At 39.2% G+C, this 9,833-nt stretch overlaps 2 protein-coding genes across 2 annotated transcripts; one reads left to right on the forward strand and one right to left on the reverse strand.

Annotated features, from left to right (window-relative positions):
- Positions 1–400: 400 nt before the first annotated feature.
- Positions 401–3,682, forward strand: LOC141705587 (organic cation/carnitine transporter 1-like). Its single transcript, XM_074508485.1, has 2 exons — positions 401–895; positions 2,183–3,682. The coding sequence occupies exons 1-2, from the start codon at positions 484–486 to the stop codon at positions 3,367–3,369; spliced, it is 1,599 nt and encodes a 532-aa protein (XP_074364586.1). The 5' UTR covers positions 401–483; the 3' UTR covers positions 3,370–3,682.
- Positions 3,683–6,079: 2,397 nt separating this feature from the next.
- Positions 6,080–7,210, reverse strand: LOC141705590 (cytochrome c-type biogenesis protein CcmE homolog, mitochondrial-like). Its single transcript, XM_074508490.1, has one exon. The coding sequence runs from the start codon at positions 7,121–7,123 to the stop codon at positions 6,344–6,346; it is 780 nt and encodes a 259-aa protein (XP_074364591.1). The 5' UTR covers positions 7,124–7,210; the 3' UTR covers positions 6,080–6,343.
- Between the last annotated feature and the right edge of the window lie 2,623 nt (positions 7,211–9,833).

The following is a 9,833-nucleotide window of genomic DNA, read 5'->3' on the forward strand; positions in this document are numbered from 1 at the left end:
AGAAAATAAAATGATGTCTTTTAAAAATATTGCATGTCCAAATGTTTTCCATTTGCTTCCTCCCACTACGGGATCAAATTCCAGGGTCCCATTACCATCACCGGTAAGATACCACCAGTATATTCGTTTTACAGATATAGTTTCACCTCTTTTTTAATATATTATTATTAGTGCATAATGCATATTTAAAAATTTGAGAGAAATCAAAATTTCATATATCCCCGTAGAACCTTTGTTCAACGTATATATAACAACTTCATTTCGTCATTTGTTTAAGAGATTAAAAGTAGTTACTTTTACTTCTCTCTCTTTATACTCGGATTACATCCACAAGAAGTGGCTAAGAAACTAACTTTCCAAACATATTTACATTAAAATTTTTTAACAAAGCACTAGGCACTAGCTTCATATATGTGTGAGTATATATATATAAATATTCACTACTAAAAGAAATGCAAGAAACAAAAACAACAAAGGAGAAGAATGGAGGAAGAAACAGAAAACCTGGTACCAATATCAGTGTCACCACAAAGAATAATTAGGGACACAAAGCTAGAGTTAACAGTAGATGAAGTAGTGGAACAGTATGTTGGGTCCTTGGGATTCTCTCAAATAATTCATGTATTTCTAGTTTCCCTTGCATGGATTTTCGATTCGCAAAACACTTTGGTCACTATTTTCACCGACGCTCAGCCAGCTGCATGGCGATGCACGTCTCCTCCGTGCGTCCGTAACGACACTGCCAATGCAGCAGCAGTGTGTAGCATGGTTGCAGGAAGCTGGGAGTGGATTGGGGGAAGTAAGAGCTCAATTATTGCAGAATGGAGTCTTATCTGTGATCGCAAGTTTCTTGCAGCTGCTCCGGCTTCGCTGTTCTTCATTGGTTCACTCCTTGGTAAGTTCATCCATACATACTTCCTAACTCCTTTTTGTTCCTAAGCTGTGTATGCTAACTATAGGATAACCATATTGCTTTACTAATCATACATTCGTTTAACTTCACCAGGACTTCCATTGTTTTACAACTAGCAATTTTAGTGTGCATCATCTAATGTGAGCACTGATCACAGATCATCTTTTATAGTATTCAATAGATTACCGGCTAATGATGTACAGAAATCCATATACTTATTAACATGCAAACCAAACGTCCCCACGGCCAAATCAACATATGAAGAGTAAAACCAGACATACACATCGGAGAGTTTAAGAAGAATGCCAACAACAGTGTTGGTGGGTTGAGTTGGCGTCCCCTTACCTGTTGTGTGATTAATTACACATAAAAAAAGTTTAAAACCTGTCTCTTGTAACAAGTCTTAATGGAGGCCCGTTTGAGTTGATATTTCAAATTTTTAAATAACTAACGAAAAAGAACAAATTTTTCAAGTTTTGAAACAGAAGTGCAGGACCGGAGACTGAGCAGACTTAGAGCATCTCCAATGGGTCTGACTAAAATTATTGGCTAAAATGATATAAAATACTGATTATCTAAATTTTACTTAATATGTAAGATATTGTATTTCAACGGGAGTGGCTATAATTGGCTATGTTTTTAAAAATGGTATGGTAATATTAATTCAAGTTATTATAAATAGAATATTTAATTTCAATATGGTAATAGATGATGTGGAGTTATGTTAGAGGTTCCTAGTGGTTCAACAAATTTAGCTAATATGACGAGTTTAGCTAAAATTTTAACTAAAGGGAATAACCCATTGGAGAGCAATTTATATTTATACAATCTCTATAATTATATATATGGTATGCCACCTAGATTTTTAGCTAATTTTTTACCACTGGAGATGCTCTTATGTCGCCAAACATAACCTTACTACATTAGCTAAGCCTAAAGCCTGGGATTGTAACACGCCAAAACACAAGTTGCGGCCAATCCTGAGTTTACGAAGGAGGCCGAGATGTTCGAAAACCTACCACTTTGGGCCAACATATGATGCAAAGCCTGCAACTGGGTACCTTACAAGCATAAGGATATTCTTATGAGGGTTGAGGAGGGAGATACATCGCTTTTCCCTCCTTTCCTAGTAGTAGTAGATAACAGAATAAGTTATACTACAAAACTGCAAACACAAACCATTCTATTCAAGTGACCATACTCAAAATGAATAGTCGCCTCAAAATCTTATGAAATAAGTACTGATGTAATAATTATGTGAGTATGCAGGTTCTGGTTTTTATGGGTGGCTTGCAGATGCATACTTGGGAAGGAAGAAAACAGTACTCCTATCATGCCTCTTGTCTTCCATAACCTCTTTCCTCACCTCCTTCTCCCCAAACATTTGGGTATACGCTCTTCTTCGCTTCTCTAACGGGTTTGCACGATCTGGCATTGGCATTTGCTGCCTCGTGCTTTCCACCGAAGCCGTTGGACGCAAGTGGCGTGGGCAAGTAGGGCAATATGGCTTCTTCTTCTTCACATTTGGTTTCTTTTCCCTCCCCTTAATCGCCTATCCTAACAGAACCTGTTGGAGAAATATCTATAGAATATTATCCATTCCTCCCCTGGTATACTCACTAATTGTAATTCCATTTGTGTCAGAGTCACCCCGGTGGCTCCTTGTCAAGGGAAGAAGCAAAGAAGCGTTTGGTATATTAAAAAAATATGCGCAACTCAATGGAAGGAAGTTACCTGAAAATCTCTGTCTATCGGAACCCTCCCAAGGAAAAACAGGCTGTGGAGAGGCGAGGATGAATCTCTGGTCGACTAAATGGGCTGCTAAAAGGATGATCACTCTTATGATTGCAGGATTTGGGGTTGGGTCTGTTTACTACGGGGTGCAACTCAATGTTGAGAACTTGGATTTTAATCTTTACTTCTCAGTTGGACTTAATGCAATGATGGAGATTCCAGCTGTTTTCATAGGCAGTGTACTACTGAGCTTTACAAACCGTCGTACACTTTTCTCATGGTCGGCTTACATTGCTGGAATATCGTCAATCATCTGTATCATATTCTCTAGAGGGCGTAAGAAGGGAGATGAATCAAAAGGAGCATGGACTCAACTAATTATTGAAGGAATAGGGTTCATGGCTGCTTCAACTGCCTTTGATGTTTTATATATCTACTGTGTGGAGCTCTTCCCAACCAATGTAAGGAACTTTGCCGTTTCTATGTTACGACAATCCTTGATGTTAGGTGCATCCATAGCTCCTCTGTTTGTGGTTCTTGGAAGGTTGAGCCCCTCACTCTCTTTCCTTGTTTTCGGCATACTTTCTATCTTTAGTGGAACGCTTAGCCTCTGGCTTCCTGAGACAAAGAATGCACCACTTTATGAAACCTTGGAGCAACAAGAAGAAGAGGAGAAACCAAATTCTGTTTCCGTGGAGTCAGCTTTAGAACTTGGGAAGTAACTTTTATGTTCACTTGGTTGTTTATCTGGCTTTAAAAGTGTAAATATTACGTTGTCTTGGCTGTTCATCTTACTTTATGGTGTGTAAATATTATGTTGTCTGTTTGTCCTAATTTCCATGTTTCGCATAGAAAAATATGGCAAAGTTTATAATGGTGTTGGTTGATGTTTTATATATATATTCAAGAAGTTGATTTGCTTATCGGGTAGGATATGTAATTAAAACTTTTTATGTCTTGTATAGTTTAGTCGATGGAATAAGGGATCCGGATTCCTGTAATCTAGTCCAAAATGACACACGTATTTATCTTTTCGCTTATTAGTTGGCCAGCAAGGAAGCCTAAATAACTGATATATGCACGATAATTGAGCTCTGATCTCTCTCTCTCTCTATACACAAACTCACACACACGTATATATGGTTCTATGATTGTATCACCTCATGCACCATCTAAACATGAAAATAAATACCAAAATTCTCTCAAGTATGTCTCTTTCTCTCTGCCTTCCTAAATTCTCTATTTCCTATAGAGGAAGATATGGAGATCAAGTCATATAGACATGAGCTAATTAAGGACCCTACAATCACCGCTATTTCTCATAAGAGTAACTAAATATTCCATAATGCACATTTGATTCGACAATAAACATACAAAGTTGTGAGTGACGCAAACGTTTATGCTCCTTAAAATACTGCAGTATTGTGTTAGCATAGACAGCTGGGCAAAGCACAAAAAGAAGCGCACAAGTTGATGAATACATACAGATTTATCAGTTTTCCAATCTAATGACCTACAGTGATCTCTTTCGACTAAACTGTCACACTCTGGCTATATCTTCGTAAAAAACCATTCGTCAAGCAATCAATATTCAAAATTTATAATCCCAGTCAAGACTTGAGAAAAAGTGTTACTTATGCTTTGGAATGATGAACAAAAGAAGAAAATGCTTTAAAACTTAGTAGGGTTTTTCAGTAAGCTTACCTGGTCAATAATACCAAGTACTCTTTATCATACACAACTGGACGCATATTTTCAGTAATCCTGTATTGAGCTTAGCCATCCAAGGCAGGTTAGATATTAAATAAAATCGGAAGCAAGCAAGAAACAGAATATCCCAGAAAATTCACCCTGCCCAAGAGGGTCAAATTTTTTTATGGTTATAATATTATTTTTTTGAATGAAATTCCGTGGAAGACATGGCATGAAGAATCAATTAACTATATGGACATAATTAAGGTAGTTAATAACTAACAGTGAACAGAAACCTGATACAGAGTAGTGGTGGTTGAAACTAAGCCTTAATGTAGCAAAGAATCATTCTATACATAACATTTAAACACTAAGCAAGTTTTCTCAATGTATTTCAGAAGCAAGCTGCGAAGCATGACATTTGGAAAGATAGATAATAATGGACTAAACATGATCTTGAATGTTGCAAAGATAATCCAAACAGACATCTGCCTAGAAATGATATCATAGATGTCTACATAAGACCTAGGTACCCTTTCGGTTTGAAGCCATACACGTAGGTAAAATTTCAATGTGAAGGTAGCAGGCCACTGCTTTTGGTTCTGATAAGTAAATTTTTATAGTAACTTTGATAGTATACAACTCGATATGGAAGTAAAATTAGCTTCATAACCTCAACTTATTGACTCTCTGTCCGTTGATTCGTATCATATATACTATCCAGTTAGTGTCTAAGTTATGCCAGTCATAACAGGTCGTGTATTTTCGAGGCATACACTCCACCTACAATGTATTGGAGAAACATCTGTCTAAAGAAGCTTTTCAATGGAAATTGCGGTGCCTTTAATTTTAATTAAAATATTATCCAAAAACTTTTCTAGTAAAACTGAACACAGAAGTATGGAGCAACCTTTCTCCAAGACTTTTGAAAGTTATAGTCTAAGATGGTGAAGATGAAACCCTTGTTCTTTTTCGTTCACTTTACTCACCTCGGATTTTTCCTCCCTGTACTTTTCTGACCATAGGATTTGGTGTCAACCGTAATATTTAACTATTTAAGTACGTTAAGTTTGGTTTTTAGTTGCTAGGATGTATAGTACATTAACTACATTTAGACTGGTTTTCAGTTACTATGATTTACTATTTTATGAATTATTTGTGGCGTGCCGAGAGTATTTACACATAGTAGATTTCGTTACTTAAGTTAGCCCCAATCGGTAAACCGTAAAACCGCCAGTTACCCGGCGTGCATATGTAGGGCAAGGACTAAATATATAAGAATGATTCTTCCTTTTAGATTTTGTTAAAATTAATACTCCATGTCCTGATTAATGGCTGATAGTAACATGTATATCTAATCAGCTATTCAGCTATCATCCATACATCTTAAAAGACGACGAATAAGGAAGAAACACAGATAAAGGCAGGTAGATCATTAAACAATTAGCATACTGAAGATTAGCAAGGAAGCTTGACGAACATAACCACATACAAGAGCACATGGTCTGGTACAGAATTATTTAAGTTAAAGCTCCAAGCTCTATAAACAAAATAGTAATCACTTTTGGCAATGAACCATGCTGAAAAGATGAATACACCCATATCTATTCTTCAACTTCAAACAGTCTATCAAATTATTAATAATCTCACAGTATAAATAAACTTAGCAGTCTTTACAAAGCTGCGAAATAATGAAGAAAAAGGCGAGACAAGGCTACAAATTAATAAAGGCTAAGACAATTGAACACCAAAAACTAATTATGGCATTTAACAAGATCGTTACATTAATCATCTTACAATCAAGAATCCGATCCAACTCGAAACATATATAACCGTAACCCCAAAATTTCATCATTTATTTGTAACTATCCCTATGATGGCAAAAACCGCATACCATTTTACTATAATGAATATCTCATCGCAAAAATGATTAATCAATCAATTAGAAATATATATAAATCTACAACCCTCAAAATCAATAACATTAGTCATAATTCAAAGAAACTACCCAATTGCAGCAGCAGCTTTCTGCTCCTCCTCGGCCGCCTTAGCCTCTTCCGCAATAATCTTCTTATTCCTCTCCAACGCATTGGCCACTTCCGCAGGCATATACTTCTCATCATGTTTCGCCAAAACCTCAGTAGCGGAAAAATAACAATCCCAAGCCCTAGCTTTCATAGTAACACTCTTGGCATCCTTACATTCCCTAATTTCCTCCGTAAACGGCTTAACAAAGCCTTCCACAACAACGGAATGACCTTCTCGAAACAAATCAGGCAAGGAGCCGTTGTAACGAACTAAAATATCTTTTCGTAAATCAGTTATAACAAACTCCATTTCAGATGAGGAGGCAGGTTGATTAACGCTTCCTTCGAGCACAAGTCCGCCGAGACGGAACTTATTTTTCGAAGGATCAGAGGCGTATTTGTTAATTGCGTCTTCAGGAGTAATGTAAAACACTAATTGGTCTTGGAATTGGTTGAGGACAATGACTATGAAGCCAGCTATGCAACTGAAAGTGAGCGCGTAGGTCCAGAGGCGGCGCGTTTGCATCTGACGCGCGCGAGCTGCGATATCGACTTTGGGGGCGCGTGTGGGGACGCGGCGGGAGGTGGAGAAGAAGTGGAACTGGGAGAGGTTAGTTGGGTGGGGGTAGAGAAGGGAAATTGGTTGAGTGAGAGTGATTGTATGGTGGTGGCGGTGGTGGAGGAGAGTAGTTGTGGTGGTGCGGTGGTAGGCGGCGGCGGCGCGGAGGAGACGTGGAAGGGATGATCGGGTCGTCATTGGTTTGAGGGGTTTTGAGGATTTACGGCAGCGGGGTTATTATAAATCAATTTTTGGGCGAAATGTTTTTAAATCTGACTACAGGTGATAGTTCTCTCCTATTCACACAAACGTCACTGTTTTATGTTTTTCAATACACGTTTCACTTTTTTGTTGGGCTTTTCACCGGATACTTGGAATTGTAATTTCTTTCAAGTTTTTTTCTAAAAAAAATATTAATTGACATTTTTAATTTTTATAAAAATCATTTATTTTATTATGTGCTCAGAACTCCTATATATGTGCTAAAAATTTAAACGCCATTCTTATGGGAGAAATTTGATATAACACCTCCAGAAAATCTCGCTAGAACAACTGATTTTAATCATGATTCACGAGTGAAAAAATAGTTTCGCGCACCTAAAAAAGTAGGTCATGAACTTTTGTTTTTATTAAATTAAAATCTGATAAAACTAAATCATGTCATAAATAGTTGATAGAATTTTAGAGGAAATTGAAATAAGTTGAATTAAAAGATTTACACGAGGAGTCACATGAAATCAATCATCGATATATATAGTGGGGAAGACGCAGCGTTGAGGTGTCGCTGATAGGGATAAATAAATCCTGATTATATAATTAAATATTGCATCAATTGTACAAGGTACGGGCTGCTAGGCCCAATAAGAAGATGTATATTCAGACCAGAAAGGTTAACACGTTAATCAGGCCTGATGGACCAGATTGGGCCTGATGGAACAAAGAAGGCCCAAAAACCCTGATTATTCATTAATTTCGTAATTAATTAATAAGGGAAAAATCAGCTATTGAGAAGAGTCCTGACAAGGATATAAATCCTTGTAGATTAGCCTCTAGGGGACCTAAAAGGATAAGTAATCAGTTTCCTACTATTTAGGACTCCAAAGTCCATTCTAATTATGAGACTTGCCCACCAAGTCTCCTATACCAAGTCCAATTCAAGGACTCCCAACATCTATATAAGGGGCATCACCCCACAAATCAGAACTACGTTTTTTGGCTTGATTCTCTAATTCACGGAGATACGTAGGCATCTCGTAAAGGCAGATCGAGGCACGAAACAAGAGAGCAGCCATTAAAGGCCTTGAGCTCCCGAATCTTAGCAATAAATACAGCAATTATATATATTAGTTTTTAATCCATAACATTTGGCGCCGTCTGTGGGAAGAGCACAACAACAACCATGGCGAGAACACGGAGAACAATTAAAGCTCTGGAGGAAGGAACACCATCAGGGACAACTCAGGTAATTTCGTCAACCGTGGAGATTCCTCCCCACTCAACTTATGCATCTGCTCAAGGGGAAGCCCAGACAGGGGCAACTCAACCTCAGCCACAAGGGACAACTCCCCCGACTATTCAAGGTACGAATCCTCAAGTTCAACAAGTACATATACCTGTGAATTCTCGACCCGTCGGGTATGAATATTCAACTATTGTTACTACTAACCCCCCTTATGGGATGCCCCTTCACCCTGAGGTTGGAGGAAGCGTATATGCTAGGCGAAGCGAAGCACGAGGGCAGTCGCCCCCCTATATACGAGGTTTGGGTCCTATCCCTGAGGATCGGGAATTTTCTGGTCCTTACACTGAGAGAGACTCCGAATCTTCGGATGATGAAGTGGCCCCGAGAAGGAGGCGTCCTGGCAAGGAGCCAATGGCCGATGAAAGGCAACGCCCTCAAAGCACCCCAGGGGCGAATCCCCAAGAAGTGCAGGAAAGGATCAGGGCTCATGAGGCCAAGATCCAAAGGCTGAGGCGTGATTTGGAGGCTCACCAGGCCACCAGACCCCTGATACCTCCTAGGGGGAGAAATCCTCCTCCTGTCATAGACTTGGATGGTCCGGTACAAAGAAGGGCTGTTGTCCCAAGATCTGATCCAAGCAACCTACTCCCCCTTGGAGATCCTGATGATCCAACTCCGCCCTTCACAGAAGAGATAATGAATGCCCATATCTCAAGGAAATTCAAGATGCCCACTATCAAAGCCTATGATGGCACGGGAGACCCCGCAAATCATGTTAGGACATTCTCTAATGCACTGCTGCTGCAACCCGTGAATGATGCTATAAAGTGTCGGGCCTTCCCTCAAACCCTGTCGGGTATGGCTCAAAGATGGTACAGTCGCTGGCCCCCAAACTCTATTGGATCGTTCAGGGAGTTAAGTCAGGCTTTTATTAAGCAGTTCATCAGTGGGAGAGTCCATGAGAAAAGTTCAGCATCTCTCATGAGTATTGTGCAAGGAGCAAAGGAATCTTTGAGAGACTACCTGAATCGTTTTATAAAGGAGGCTTTAAAAGTCCCAGACCTTGATGATAAGGTAGCCATGATAGCACTGCAACAAGGAACTAGGGATGAGTTTTTCAAGATGTCCTTGGCCAAACGTCCCCCTGAAAATATGTTGCAGCTCCAGGAAAGGGCAGGGAAGTATATCAAGGTTGAAGAAAGCATGAGGAAGACCGTAGTAAGTAATGAGCCCACTGGAGGCAAGAAGCGAAAAACTGATCTGGAGTATATCGCTAAGGACAAGTATCCTAGGACTGAACAAAATCCTGATTCAACCCCCAAGAAGGGAGGACCTGGGCAAAAGTTCACTGAATACGCTAAGCTGAATGCTCCTAGAAGTCAGATTTTGATGGAGATTGAGAAAGACAGAGATATTCGCTGGCCTAAGCCCTTGAAGGCTGATCCC

The sequence above is a fragment of the Apium graveolens genome, unplaced genomic scaffold (genome assembly GCF_009905375.1).
Source record: "Apium graveolens cultivar Ventura unplaced genomic scaffold, ASM990537v1 ctg907, whole genome shotgun sequence".
NCBI lineage: Eukaryota > Viridiplantae > Streptophyta > Magnoliopsida > Apiales > Apiaceae > Apium > Apium graveolens.

Excerpts from the sequence above, each read along its gene's own strand:
- LOC141705587 (XM_074508485.1), top strand. The coding sequence starts at position 484 with ATGGAGGAAGAAACAGAAAACCTGGTACCAATATCAGTGTCACCACAA. Across the intron at positions 896-2,182 it reads CTTCATTGGTTCACTCCTTG|GTTCTGGTTTTTATGGGTGG; the intron begins GTAAGTTCATCC and ends GTGAGTATGCAG.
- LOC141705590 (XM_074508490.1), bottom strand. The coding sequence starts at position 7,123 with ATGACGACCCGATCATCCCTTCCACGTCTCCTCCGCGCCGCCGCCGCC.